The sequence below is a fragment of the Nyctibius grandis genome, chromosome 6 (genome assembly GCF_013368605.1).
Source record: "Nyctibius grandis isolate bNycGra1 chromosome 6, bNycGra1.pri, whole genome shotgun sequence".
NCBI lineage: Eukaryota > Metazoa > Chordata > Aves > Nyctibiiformes > Nyctibiidae > Nyctibius > Nyctibius grandis.
In genome coordinates, this window is record NC_090663.1 from 37,168,531 (window position 1) to 37,183,104 (window position 14,574).

Genomic DNA, 14,574 nt, shown 5'->3' on the forward strand with positions numbered 1-14,574 from the left:
GCCCTATAAGCACCAGGAATACAGAGTGTTCGCTGTATAGCTGATACTAAAAAGTTCTGTCCTGTGTTACGTGCTTCAGAATCAAGGAGAATAGCACAGCCTTGCTTCAGGAGAGGTATCTTGTAGTGAACTGTTTCTGGTCTTAACATAGCCCTATCAGATTGGGATTTTTCCACCACATTCACAAGAGAGAGAAGAATCCTTTTCACCTTGGTTACTGCTGACAATTTTAGCCATGATTATGGTGTTAAGTTGTTGGGAGAGCATTTTTTTAATTATTTCTTAAAAATTTAATGATTTTTAAGGTCTGTTTTGATGGTATGTATTTCCTAAGGGATGCTGAGAACAGCACCAGTTAAAAATGTTCGTAAAACTAATACATGTAGCGGGAATATATAAATGCCAAATACTTGAGGGTGTTTTCAGAAAACTTTCAAGCACATGAGAACAGACACAACTCTTCCCTAAATGCATGCTTCATGCGTGAACAACCTGTGATGATATTGATAATAATTTCTAATGTATTAAATATTTACATACTTTTTTAATAGTTTTCTCTATTGTATTCTGGGGAAAAAAATAAAGAGTTCCTGTCCAAATAGAGATCATAGCTGAATAAAAAGTATTTATGTTTAGACAAACCAAGGGGTTAGAGATCTGTACAACTGTGTAGAGGGAGTAAAGAGTTCAAGATGCCTCCTTGCCATATTCTCATAGGGGCAAAGCTCTCTGCATTAGAGGTATTTTGGAACTGAGGCTGCTCTTTTACTGTTCTCCCAAACATACACACACATAGATATGGGAGTAGAAAAGCAGAAAATATAAAAATAACTTAAGTGAGCAGGAGAGAGGGGAAGGTTCCATGTGCTCCAATTCAAACAGGGTCATCAGGTCAACAACAAACAGAAACATCTGTAGACCAAAAAGAGTCCATTACAGGAAAGGTTAAGAAAGAGATATAGCCAGAAAAAGGTGAGTGATTCGTGGAGATGAAAGAGAGTAGATAGAAGAGGCCTCAGAGGTCTTGAGAGGTTCCACAGAGTACAGCAATGGCATTTCCTGAGGTCTTTAATTAGCAAAATTTGTTAATTGGATTGGGGATGTTCTTCTTAGTTTACTTCAACTGCTGTGCACTCTGAACAGTGTGTACATCTGAATAGAATTCTGATGATAGTATTATTTTGCTTTGCTCCTTCTTAGCATGCAGCACAGTTTGGGAATTTACAGGATTTTTATTGTATGCTTAACACAGAAAATAGATGATCTCTTCCTGCTATTTTTAGAAAGACATATACAGAAAACTCCAAGGGGAAAAAGCAGAACTTGTCCATACACCGTAAAATAAACCATTTTCTTTTGACTGTTTTCTTAGTAAAAGTGTTTTGGAAAGTTTGGTATGTGATCATGTTGTGAAGTTACTGGCTACTCTTATAGGTGGTCACTTTACTGCCCTCTTTTACTGTTTCTAATAGCATGAATTAATTTGATTGACAGCTTTCCTTTGTGTTCTGTGCTTGCTTTCCATGCTTTCTTTCTTTTTGGCTGAGCCAGGAGACAAGCTTGCTAGTGAAGTATTTTACATCTTTCAGATGGCTTGTGACCTGAACTGTACAGCAGAAGGTATCTGCTGAGATCACATAATTTATTACCAGATTATGAGATCTGAAATGAAAGCGTACATTTATAAAATATTTATTTTATTAACCCTTCGGAATTCAAAGTGCTCACAGTTGCATTTGTGACAGGTTCGTTTTTGTTTTGTTTTGTCATCATTACATTTATACAGCATCAATTCTGAGCATCCAGTTTTGGCTTTAACCAAAACTGTTGCTGTTACACTTTCAGTGTACTACATGCAGAAGTTTGGGTTGAGTTCTGCTTCAGCGGGTTACCAAATATCACCACTACTACAAAAATTAGGCAAGGCCTTTGTGATTTCCTTGATAAGGAAGAAAAAAAAGTTGTTTAGAGAGCTTGTTCTTGTATCCTGGAAACTGAATGAACAGTTTCATACACATTCACCCTAGTCTTCTCTTAAAATGGAGATGACTTCATTGAGACATCTAAGCCATCTGAGAAAATAGTATTGCATGCCAGCTATAAAAGAAAAGTTAGAGACTCACTTTCTGAAGCTGACATCTTGCACCAAAAAAAAAAAAAATTTAAAAAAATTGCATGTACTCCTGTTTAAAAAAAAAAATGCTGCTACCTTTCATGCTGTCCAGTTTATATCCATTTGTGTCATTCAGAAACTGCTGCTGGGCCAGTAAGAGGAGCTGGCTTTCAATGAAACTAGAAAAATTGCATTATCGTTGTCATTATCAAATATCTTAAATCCAGTGAAGCAGAATCCAGCCCATCCTTCCTAAACTGATATGTGTGTCATGCAGTGGAACCTTCTAGAAGTGAAGTCCTTTTTACATGTGAATGGGGGTCCATTTCAGTATTAACTGTTCTTTCTTGGATTAAGTATAAATTTGCAACCCTTGGAACTTCACCACCTCACTTCTAGCCTTGGATTTTCATAAAAGCCATTCAATGATTTACAAAACTTAGCATGTAAAAACTCTTTTAAAAAAAAAAAAAAAAAGCCACTCAGATGATATCTGAATGCTATCCTTGTAAAATATAATTAGAAAAACACATGCACATAATTAGGAAAAATTGATTTGCCATATCTAGCACTGGCTTGACCAAAATAAAAATTGATTCCTCCATTTTAGGCAGTTTATTGAGAGGTCTAAAGGAATTGTAGTTAAATGGCAGTATTTATCATTGCTAACAATATTTGGACTTAATGGACATTGTATTCTCATGACAGTCTGCTCGTGGTGGCATGATGATGATCAATTAAATGTTTAAACAAGTAAGTGTAGCTATTGATCTACATGAGTATTTAACTGTATTTCAAAGGGTAATTTGAAAGTTCGCAAGGGAAGTTAAGATAATTTGCTTCAGAAAAGGAGCCTGGCCATGTTTAAACATTGGGCATTTAAACATCTAGCACTCATCTGAGTCCTGCTTATCTCAGTAGGAGTTAGATAGTGAGTTCTTCAGACACAGCATTGAGATGAGGATCCTTTGGAAGTACTGTAGCTTTTCAACATTATCTATAGTCATATACAAGTATAGTAATTTGTACTCTGATCCAAAAGACATAAATTCATATGTCTGATTTGGGATTTTCATTTATTTTGATACAAAGTATGTTTTTTTCACTAATTAGCCTGACTGCACAAAATGAACTATCACATTTCACCTAGTAATTCTCAGTTTCCTGCTATTTGGAATCTTTAAATTCTTGTTAAAAAAAAAAAAAAAGGTAGATATTCTTGCTAAGAATCTACCTGCTAACTTCCCATGAGTCAGACAAATCAGCTTTGTGCAAAACTAATCAGTTTTAAATATCTGTAAGTAGCAGCATATCCCATTACCAGAAAAAAAACAAAGGGTTTAAAATAAGTGTATATATAAGTAGATGTGTATATAGTTCCACCTTCATTAAGCGCCTGAAAACAGAACATGATCATACATGAAAACAATACAATAGTGCTGTGTTTTATGAACTTCTCCCTCTCCCAATTTCTTGAACAAGGTGGCAACTATGACAGTCGATTTGATGTGGACAAGGGCACTGGGACTATCATTGTCGCTAGACCTCTTGATGCAGAACAGAAATCAAATTACAACTTGACGGTAGAGGCAACAGATGGAACCAGATCTATCAGCACTCAGGTAATGGACTTTCTAATGAAACACTTATAGAAGAAGGAATTTGTAACTGGGGAGTGGGGAGGGTGTTGCATTTTCTCCTTACTATTTGTTTCATCCTGGACAATGAGTATGGTTAATATAAATTAGGGACTCTGTCTAAAGTAGAACTGGATTCTGATATTCATAGAGGCATGTTGTTTGGCAGTCCAGGTGGAAGGTTGTGTGTTACTATGCTATAGTCTGAATGAGCAGCTTTTAAGTTATATCATGTTCCTACATTAGCTGAGTAAATGAAAATGGAAACTAAGCTATTCTATGCATGATTCACTCACAAGAAAAAGATTAATACTTCTTATCTGAACTACCTCTCTTTATCCAGCTCCCGCAAAATCACCAAATAATATTACTTCACTTGAAATTTAAAATACTGTTGTAAGATGGTTTGGTTTTTTGTTTTCACCTCCCAAGATCTGTGAATGACAAATTGTACAATGTCCAATTACCATTTTATGAAACTGAGCTGCTCCTTCTGCATGGTGTGCATAGAGAAACAAGGTTTAGATGATAACATCTCTCTGTATCTTCCTGAGTACTTTCTTTTAGCTTCAGTGGAGGTAGAGATTGCCAAACACTCTACAAAAAGCAGCAATCTCAGACAAACCAATTTTTTTCAAATTACCTTTCTAATAATGCTCCATGGTGGTGGCAGTTCTTTGCAGTTGGACTAATAAGTTCACTTTAAGGCAGAAGCCTTTTGTCACACTACTGGAAATATCTCACAGTAAAGCAGGTTATGATGTATATCCTTCCCGTTTTTCCCATCTAGTTTCTTTCCCCAGCCCAGAACCTGAATATACTTGGAAGTAAGGTTTAGCTGAGATCGATGTGAATGGAGCCATGAGCATAGAGGAGCTCCACTTTTCTTCCAAATAGAAAGGAAAGGATTTATTTACTGATTTAAGACTGTTGGATTGGGACAGTGATGTGTCTGTGTTACCTACCACTTAGGAGCTCAAAGAGCAATAAGTGGGTTGCTGCTGTTTTTATGTACATGGAAATCTGTTATGAATGCAATTTCTTGTTGTTCAACTTCTGTGTACTACGTACGTTTTTCTGTCGTCTTTTCTAATGTCTTTTATGTTGTCGTCTTCCTTTCAGCCAGAGGGAAAGATGTTTCTTGTCAATGTTTAGGATTTAAAACAGAATCTTTACTGAGCTGACTGCATGTCTGGAGGCTTGATAGGTCAAATAGACTAAATTCGATAGTAGAAGATTGCAAGGTTAGCAGTTTCCTTTGAGAGCTGCCTTTTACTTTAATGGTGACAATTGTGAGTAATGCTCTAGACCACGAATCTCCCAACATGATAACATGTTCCCCAGTCAGAACTTGCTGCTATCATAGCCACGGTGCCATTGCTGCTGGTGCTGATAACCACCATAAAAGGTTTGGAGAATGCTGCTGTAAATTTATTGCCTAGTTGTAGTAAAAATATTGAGCAGATTAATTTCTACCAATTACAGAATGCTGGATAGAAGGCATGAATTAGTTTGAAAAAAAATCAGAAGAAACCCAAATCCAACTAAAAGATAATTCCTTTTGCCAGGAAAGTCAGAAACACAGCAAAAGGCTTTCCACATACACTTCCCCCCCTCCCAAGAATGCAGTCAAAAATGCCACCATGCAGAGTATGTTGCAGTAGCTTGGGGACTAGTAAAGGCTGAATTTGTGGTCTTGGTGACTGCAGATATTCTATCTAATGCTGCTGCTTATATAGCTCAATTTATGCAGGTGTCCTGAGCTGTCACAGTTGAACCATAATCTGCTTTGTCTTCTGGAACAACCAAGAATTGGAAATACTTTAACCCTCACCCCTTCTCTTCCTCTGAGTTACACAATTCATTTAGTTCTTCTTGGAAGCGCACAGTGTAGCTTTTGTCCAATTTCTTTAAATGATTTTGTTAGTTTAGCATTTTGCAAAGCTGGGTGAACATTATAAACATTTACCACAGCAGTCATCTGCAGAAGAATTGGAGTAGTAGTTTCAAATTTATTGTCTCTTATTTCTGTGATTGCTTTTTGTATTATTTTCTTTCATGTCTTTCCTTTCTCAGCTAGAGTTGGCAGGAGCAGAGGTTGTGGTTTCTGTTACAAGCCAGCACAAAGACTTCCTTTGCATCGTCTTCCTTTTTCCCCTGCTTGTGGAATAAGCACAAGTTATGCTGTTGCTGTTTGAGTCTCATGTTACTGCGGTATATAGATTGAGGAGCATGGATTAGTTCAAACTCTGCAACTGTTGGTGCATGAACAGACTCCTGATTTTAACTGATTCTCTTATCTCCCCAGTAACTCCTGGCCCACCCAAATGGACTGATCTGTTAAGATAGCCCTCAGGACTATTGTTAAGAAGATGCATTTCAGATGAGGCTTAACTTCAGGAGAATTAAACATGTTGATATCAAATTAAAGTTGAAGGTGTGATTTATGGCTGCCAGTGTGTAAATTCCATTACCCACTGCTGAAATAATGATGATTAAAGTTTGAGTGCTGATGCTGTGTTGGACTCTTCTAAGAGCTGATAAACAGTTAAAATGGAGTGGCAGGCAAAAAAAAAAATCTGAATAGTGAGTGCATACATTAGAAACAACAATATGCCATATACAGCTTTTAGCTTACAAAGTAATTGCTGTAAACATTGGAAATACAGTAAACAATTTAATAGACCTTGATTAACAGCAGATTAAGTAATTTTACATTTAATTTGAAAAAGGAAATGACATCTTCAAGACACTGGGGAGGGGGACAAGAAACTAAAATCTTATTGTGTAAAAGCAGTGTATTGAATCTGACTTTAAAATAGAAGGCATTTGCTGGCCTGAGGCCATTAACATCTGTAGAGCATTTGGCTCTTTCAGGACTTCAGTTAAATAGCTTTTTTTGAAAAAAATAGCAGCAGTAGGCGTAGAGGCTATTAGAGTTTTGCATGTATCTAAATGCCAAATGCACGATGCAAAACAAAGACAAACAAATTCCAGGCCTACAGTAGTGGTGTTTGACAGATGATGTTAGAGATGACTAGTGTCACACTAGAAAGGAAATATCATTAAAAAACCAAATCAATGTACTAATGTTTTTGGATTACACAGTTTTGGCCTTAAATAGAAAAGGTTATTCACAGGCTGTAAGTAGCAATACATGAAGTCTTGAGTTGCTTTGGGGTGGGGAGAGTGAGGAAAAAAAATCCTGTTTCTAGCTATAGCTACTTCCAGTCATTGCTATGTCTATAAATTTTTTTTTTCTGGAAGTAATACTTAAGATGGTTTAAAGCTAATTGCAGCATTTTACCTATTGCTGTGCTATTGCAGAATATTTAATCTTGCTTTATGCAAAATTTATGTGGATATTATGCTTTGAGAATGAAGAATAGAATAATCATTGATTAAATGTGCATTTTTGCTTGCGATCACCACACTGCTCCACAGAGACATTTTAGAACTGGAATGTGGTTACATTATCTCTGGATAATATAACTTTTTGTTTATGAAAATGATTATAAACACACCAATGTAGCTATAATGTAATTATGGACAGAGGGAGGAGGAGATCTTAAACTCCACATAGAATCAGCAAACGAAAAATTAAGTTAAAACATTCCAAAGGAACATCATGTTTAAATATTATGCACTGAGTATGTTTTGTCAGTGGCACTTATCTCCTCTATAACTTACTAATAATCAATGCATTCTGATGCAAATTTAGGTTTCACCTGTCAAATACTAAATAGATTTCACATCCTTCCCCTAAATAATCCTGGGCTGCTTTGGTCTCTGTATAACCAGGTTGTATCACTCTCCGTGAGATCTGTGAGTAGAGGGCAATTGTGCAACACAGCGCTTGCATAGCCTTGCAAAATGGGTCAAGTTTCTTTAGTTCCAGACCATTTTGTTTCAGAGATCACGTTATGGTCTGTCAATGTCAAACTTTTCTATAGTGTGCCTCTTTAATATACAGCTTCTTTCTTAAGAGATAATATTAGTATATTTCATTTGAATTTAATCTTAAAATTTCATTGAGAATTTATGTAGCTGTTTTTATTGTATTATACATGTCACTTTAGAATAACACAGGCTCTTCATGTATTTTGTTCTCTGGTGCACAAACCCATATTTTTCTGTGTGGGTCTTTAAAATTGCACTCACAATTACTACTTCAGGTGCCTTTCACTTAATTTGAAGGCTTTAACAGTTTACATGAAAATTTGGTTCTCTTACATTTAAAAGGAAATTGCACATCTAGCACCTGTCAGCATTAGTAAGAATCCTTGTCTTGAAAGTAGGGTTTCCTTAGTACATTTATTTAATAGTTTAGATTGGAAGTAGCCCCTGGAGTTCATCTAGTTAAAACTCCTGCTCAAAGCAGAGGGAACTGTAAAGTTGGATCAAGTTGTTCAGGGATTGTCAGGTTCTAAGTGCCTGGGATGACAGGGGTGCCACCTCTTGGGGCATGCTTTTACGTTATTGTTTAACAGCTCTCCTTGAAAATAATTTTTTCTTATGTCTAATTGTAGTTTCCCTTGTTGGAGCTTGTGAGTGTTGCCTCTTGTCCTTTCACTGTGCACCTCTGAGAAGAGTCTGGCCCTCTTTCTTGCAGCCCTCCCTTTGCACAGTGGATGGGAGAGCTTTTAGATCCCCATTAATTTTAATAGCCCTTCACTGGGTTCGTTTCAGTTTGTCAAGATCTCCCTTGGTCTGCAGGGCCCAAAACTGTAGTGGATCTACAGTCCCACCAGTGAGTGCCAAATAGAGAAGAATAATTCCTTTCCCCCTGCCTGCTGCTCCCTTTATTAAAGCAGCCCAGCATGCTGTTAGCCAAGTTACCAAAAGGGTGCCCATTGATGCTTATTCACCAGAATCTGTAGAGGGGCATAAAGTAACAACATCAGAGTGAGAAATGAATCCTGAAGTATGTAGATAAAACACCTTTCACTTGAGTCTAAGATAAACTTTGGATTTTAGGTACATTTAAAATGATGCACTAATAGATCAAATTGTGTATTTGTAGTTGTGTTTACCAGCGTGGAGAAAAACTGCATGCCTGAGCAAGTAATTTGACAAGTAATGGAATACCTGAGCAAGCCACTTGTAGTGACTGAGTCATTATGTTTATTCCTTAGCAACATTTTTGTTAATAAATCATATTTAATAATGCTGTACATTTTGAGTAGCTATCTTCTCATCTGCTTAGCCCAACAGTACCTTTTTGGAGGATGTGTCCTTATGTGTTTAGTGGTGAGGTCATTTTAACTGTGTCACTAGCTAATACCAGAGGAAGTTGATGCTAAGCCCTTCTGATGATATGATCAACAGATCACTTCTCAGTTAAGCTGGTTCATTAGCTGTGTGGTTAGTCTTGCAGGTACCCATGTTGGTTTCACAGTCACTACATTCCTGGCATTTAACTTAATACTTTGCACAGTTTTTTGTGGTGCTCCATTCTACAAATGCTGTTTTCCTGTATTCATTTTGTGTAGCACCAGCAGCACAGGTGGCCGTGTCTTCTGCTCCAAAGATTCATCTAACTCAGTTGCTCTGAAGTTGCATTCCCTCCCACCTGAGGGTTTGACCTAAGTTCCTCTATTTCCTCATTTGGAGGGAAATAGACATGAAATTAAGTAACAGTTTTGATTTAAGTCCATCATATTTGACACTTTATCTTTTCATTACTGTTTTTCTGAGTCTAAACTTAATCTGTTGGGGTGTGAATAAAAACATTGTTGGCATATTCACTTTGAAAGCATAATATCCATTAATTAAGTGTTGTATATGGTCTTTTAACCTTTTAGTTATACAAAATATATTTACATAGTTTGATTTGTATTGAGAGTTGAGGTTTTTCTGCATTTTTTTAAATTTGTTGTCTATCATCGTTTGGTTTCATTTTTAATCTTCCTGAGGGCCAGTGTTCAGTGAGCAGGTGTTTTTACTAAAATGCTATGTAAGTGACTGTATTAGACCCTTTGGTATTTCTTCTTCCAAGTTCCATTAAAATTTATTTTACTTATACAGAATTTAAAAAAAACCCACAACAACTGTGCTTATGGTGCTTTATTACATCCTCTCTAATAATGACAATCTAAAAAAATCACATATTTAAGGTCATATTCTTTTCATTCTTCCTGTTCATTTTCCGGTTGAATTTGTTAGTGAAAATATTTAAAACCTTGATCTAATACGTATCCTGGGTCACCTACCATTAATTTTTCTCCCCACTGAAAATCGATATTTGTTCCAGCTCTTTGTTTCCTATCTTTAATCAGTTTCTAATCCATGACAAAAACAAACTCCTTAGTTTCCATATCAACATCTTGCAAGGGATTTTATCAAGTGCCAAATAATTAGTTTATTTTCTATTTCTTCTGTTTTCTGAGAAATCTAATAAATCGTGGGAGGCAGCATTTTCCTATAAAAAGCAGTGATAGTTTCTATTTTTTCTAACAGACTGTTTCAAACACTGAATAACTACCTATGTTTATGAATATTTCCCTAAATGTACTATATATTGAATTATGGCTCACTGGCCTGCAATGCCTAGGACTACATCTACTAAAAAGAGGCTTGTGTGTGTGGCTGTGGACACTAGTGTGTGCACGCATACACATGCGTGCCCTGCTCCTCACCCTAACTGTCTGGAGGTGGAGCTCAGTATTGTTAACAGTGTGTGTTACATTAGGACAATTACCTTTTTTTTTTTTTTTTTTTTTAACCCTCCAGTTTAGCAGGACCTGGGGGTGACTCCCATCTCATCTTGGTGATTTGTTTCTATTTAGCAGCTTATTGCAGCATTTAGTCACCTTGCTTACCTGCAGGTTGTTTCACGGTTTCAAATAAACTTAAAACCATTTTAATTCCTTGCATGGCTTTTTATTCCTTATCTGGCTTCTGACTCTTGAGATTCCACATTTGCCATCTTCAACTCTGTTCCTATATTCCCCTTTATATACTTCTCTGTTTTTTTTATAGGAGTGGAATTCTCAGGGAAAATAATCTTTCTGGTGACAGTTATTTCAGCTAGCAGAGTGGGCAATATCCCAGGTTTTGGGAGGACTTTCCTATGTTATAATACGAAGTTATCTCAAGAGTTCCACACCCAGGTCTTCATGTTCCCAGATTCTCGCTTCCATTAATCAGTCTGCCCTGTGGTGTCTCCAGGGTTGGTGCAGAACTTCATTATTTAGATGCAAAAGTCTTTCTGTTGTTACTTAAAATAAAATCCTTCTAAGAGTCTTCTAAACTCTTGGCAGCATTTGTAGAGTATACCTAAGGACTGCCTATGTCTGTCTGGAAGCTATTTAAGTGTTTTCAGCCTGTATGAAAATTTGCCATTAGGAAGAACTCATTGTATTGGATTCTAGGTAGTAGTTGCAACCTGGGATAATATACCTGCATCTGAAATAAATATTTTAGGAATTGGTATGACTCCTGCTAATACACTTAACACTTGTTTTTCCTTGGTACATGTTTTGGCATAAGATGCTAGTTTTGCAAGGTTGAAGTTGAGGAAGTTTTCTCTTCCTGTAGCGAGATGTATGGCATTCCTTACCACTGTCAGGATTCATCTCATCTAGTTTCTACTGCATGCAGTTTGTTACCTTGTCTAAATTAATCTCTAGACTCCACCAGGTATCAATGGAAAGCAAGTAAGTATCTTCAAAGAGCAATCTAACCCACTTATATCTTAAGTACTTATTTTAAACACCTGCTGATGGCACTTAACTAATTTATACAAAGCAGCTAACCTTTGGGTGGCTAAAAGCATGGCTTGTATGTGCAGCACATAAAGAACCTGAATTTATCCATGTGTTCTTTGGAGCTTTGCTGTCCACCTGCCAACTCCTCTGCATTACTGTTACTCATCTGATGTTATCACTATTGAAGGAACAGAATGGTGGCAAGCGTCTTACCCTTTTTATGCAAGAGTTTGATGCTGTGAAAGGCAAGTGGGTGTGCAGCGATCCTGTGTGGTTGTAGTGAACAGTATTATTCAGACAAAAAGAGCATTGCCTGAAGCGCTCATAGGTGAACCCAACTGAACTTATGTGTGAAAATACAATTTGAAGCATCTAAGTTAATATAACTGTAACTTCAGCAAAATTGTGTTGGTGACCAGTTACCTATGCTGAGATTGTGCTACATTGCTGAAGGAGAGCAAACAATACCTGTGGTTCTTTGAAATAATATACTTTTGTGGGAATTCCATCACTTTTCAATTCATGCCTAGGCTTGGAAACGTAAGGAGCTGAAAGAGGATTGTTTCCATGTGAGGGCAAGGAGGAGTACAGTGCATCTGCTGCCTTGGAAAACATTGCTTAAAATTCCAAATTTGCACAAATAAACAGGATTTTTACCCACCCTGGGATCCATATTGAGAATTTTTTTTAATTCAAAAATTACTAAGGGATTATTTTTCATGTTGCTTTAGACAAAACTCATTCCCTTTAAGATATGTTACCTAAGGCATTTTTTATCATATATATTTCTGGTTTGGCTTTGGGGCAGATGAGGCAGATTTGGGTTTAGTGAGGTTGTTCTTCCTTATGCCTCTTAGATCTCTCCCCTTCCCTGAAAAAGATTTGTCTTGCAGTGGAATTATTTCAGTGTTATTTTCTGATTTTTTTATGAAATACTATCTTTTCATCTCTGTTTTCAAAATATCATCAATGCTTTCCCCTTGCCATTGTATCATTTCAGGTGTACATCAAAGTTATAGACACAAATAATCACAGGCCTCAGTTTTCTGCTTCAATATATGAAGTTGTTATACCTGAAGACACCATACCAGAGACAGAAATTCTGCAAGTCAGTGCCACAGACAGAGATGAGAAGAATAAACTGATTTATACTATGCAGGGAAGCACTGATCCCATCAGTCTTAAAAAATTTCGTCTGGACCCTGGAACTGGCTCTCTTTATACTTCAGAAAAACTGGATCATGAGACCATGAACCAGCATATTCTCACAGTAATGGTAAATAAACACAAAATTTCTTCTGTAGTCAATAACAAACAGATCTTTTTTTAGTGTCTTTTTAATTTGTCCCCTTAATTCAAACATTTATTTGCATGTTTAATTTGTATGCAGTCTGTCTCTGTGACTGGTATGGATTGAACCTTGAATTATTGCTAATATTTGATGAACTACTGAAATAACAGTGCTAATTACTAGTAATATGCTGTTTCAGGTTCGAGATCAAGATGTTCCTGTAAAGCGCAACTATGCTAGAATCATCATTAATGTTAGTGACACAAATGATCATGCTCCATGGTTCACCAGCTCTTCCTATGAAGGACGGGTGTATGAGTCAGCAGCCATTGGATCAGCAGTACTCCAGGTTACAGCATTAGATAAGGACAAAGGAAAAAACGCAGAAATTGTGTACTCTATTGAATCAGGTATATTGACTTTCTTACATCTTCAGTTTATTTTGAAACGATGCTTGCTGATGCTTTGTTTCAACTGTAGACATGTAAAAAAACAGCTGTGAAAAAGAGGGCAGTACAGGTATGTATCGTATTGAGATGCATTTAAGATATAGCCTCAGAGCATTTAAAAGAAAAAGAAAATGACAAATACTCATCTCCCTCCCTTAGGTGTTTGTATTATCCTTTAGATACGTTTGGAACATTGTAGTAATAGTAGAAGAAAAAGCTACCTTCAAACCCTTGAGAGGGGTATGTTCTTTAGAAATTACAGAAGCATTAAATTCAGATCTAAAAAAAAACATTCTTTTTTGATAAGGTAATTGATATTTTGTAGCATAGACAAAGCAAGGATTTGATGAAAAGAGTAAGAGTCTGAGACAAGTGCTTTTGTAGTTAGCACAATGTGAAAGAAAGGAGCTCAAAAATAACTTATAAATATCCATGTACTTAACCACTAAATAGTCCCAGTTTTTAAGTTAAACTTTCTGATAGATGTAGAAAGGAAGGGGTTGCTTTTCATTGTTCCCTCTGGCTGATTTTAAAAAGTGGGACTGCTATTCTAACTCAATAAAATATATAAGAAATTATTTAATAGCTGGTCAATTTGGCATTAAGACTTCTTTCAGATTGCAGGCCAGAGAAAAGCATTAAGTGCTGCAACTTATTTTTAACGTCAGGGTATCTTTCTGAACTTGCCTATAACAATGCAATTGAAATTATGGCAATTTTGAATAATAGGAAAACAGGATGACATTGACTGAGTTCACTTACCAGATGGAAGTGAGTTTTGATCCAGTCCATTAAATCTAGATACAAGCCTGCTATTACTATGGTCCTGAACTATTTAGGCACTGACTGGAAAAAAACCCTTAAATTTCATTACTTATGTGCAGGACTACTTTCAAGGTAGAAAGTAATTTAAAATAAAAATCCCAGTAACAAGCATAAGAAACTGTATATTAAAGAGAACAGTAAGTAAAAAGTTATTCAGTTACTGTTGCGTGCAAGATGATATGCACAAATGCATTTTTTATTTGACATAAGTTGCTTTGTAAAGCATAGGAATTTTTTACTGTAAATATTTTCCTTTTCTTCCCCCAAAGTGTTATTTTGACATGACAACATACTTAACCACTGTATTAAAACAAAGCTGTGATTATAATACTCTCAAGAGGAAGAATGTATTTAAGTGTCTCATAAGTTGTGTAAAATATGTGTTTTCTGTTATTTGTAGAAAAATGACCTTTTTACTAAGCAGGACACTAATGACCATGAAACTTTTCTTTTGCCTTTCCCATTTCAGTAGTGCTTGTTTTATGAAGGCCAAAACATGGCAAGAAAAAAATGTGTGTGCCTGCTGTCTAGAATGAAGTTACACCCTGTT

The 14,574-nt window shown here is 36.3% G+C and overlaps 1 protein-coding gene across 1 annotated transcript in view; it reads left to right on the forward strand.

The window, feature by feature from the left end:
• Positions 1-14,574, forward strand: part of FAT1 (FAT atypical cadherin 1) — a 114,955-nt gene that overhangs the window by 67,448 nt on the left and 32,933 nt on the right. Inside the window, 3 exon segments of the mRNA XM_068403329.1 lie at positions 3,596-3,735; positions 12,460-12,735; positions 12,950-13,160. Of these exon segments, the coding sequence (XP_068259430.1) occupies positions 3,596-3,735; positions 12,460-12,735; positions 12,950-13,160 (627 nt within the window).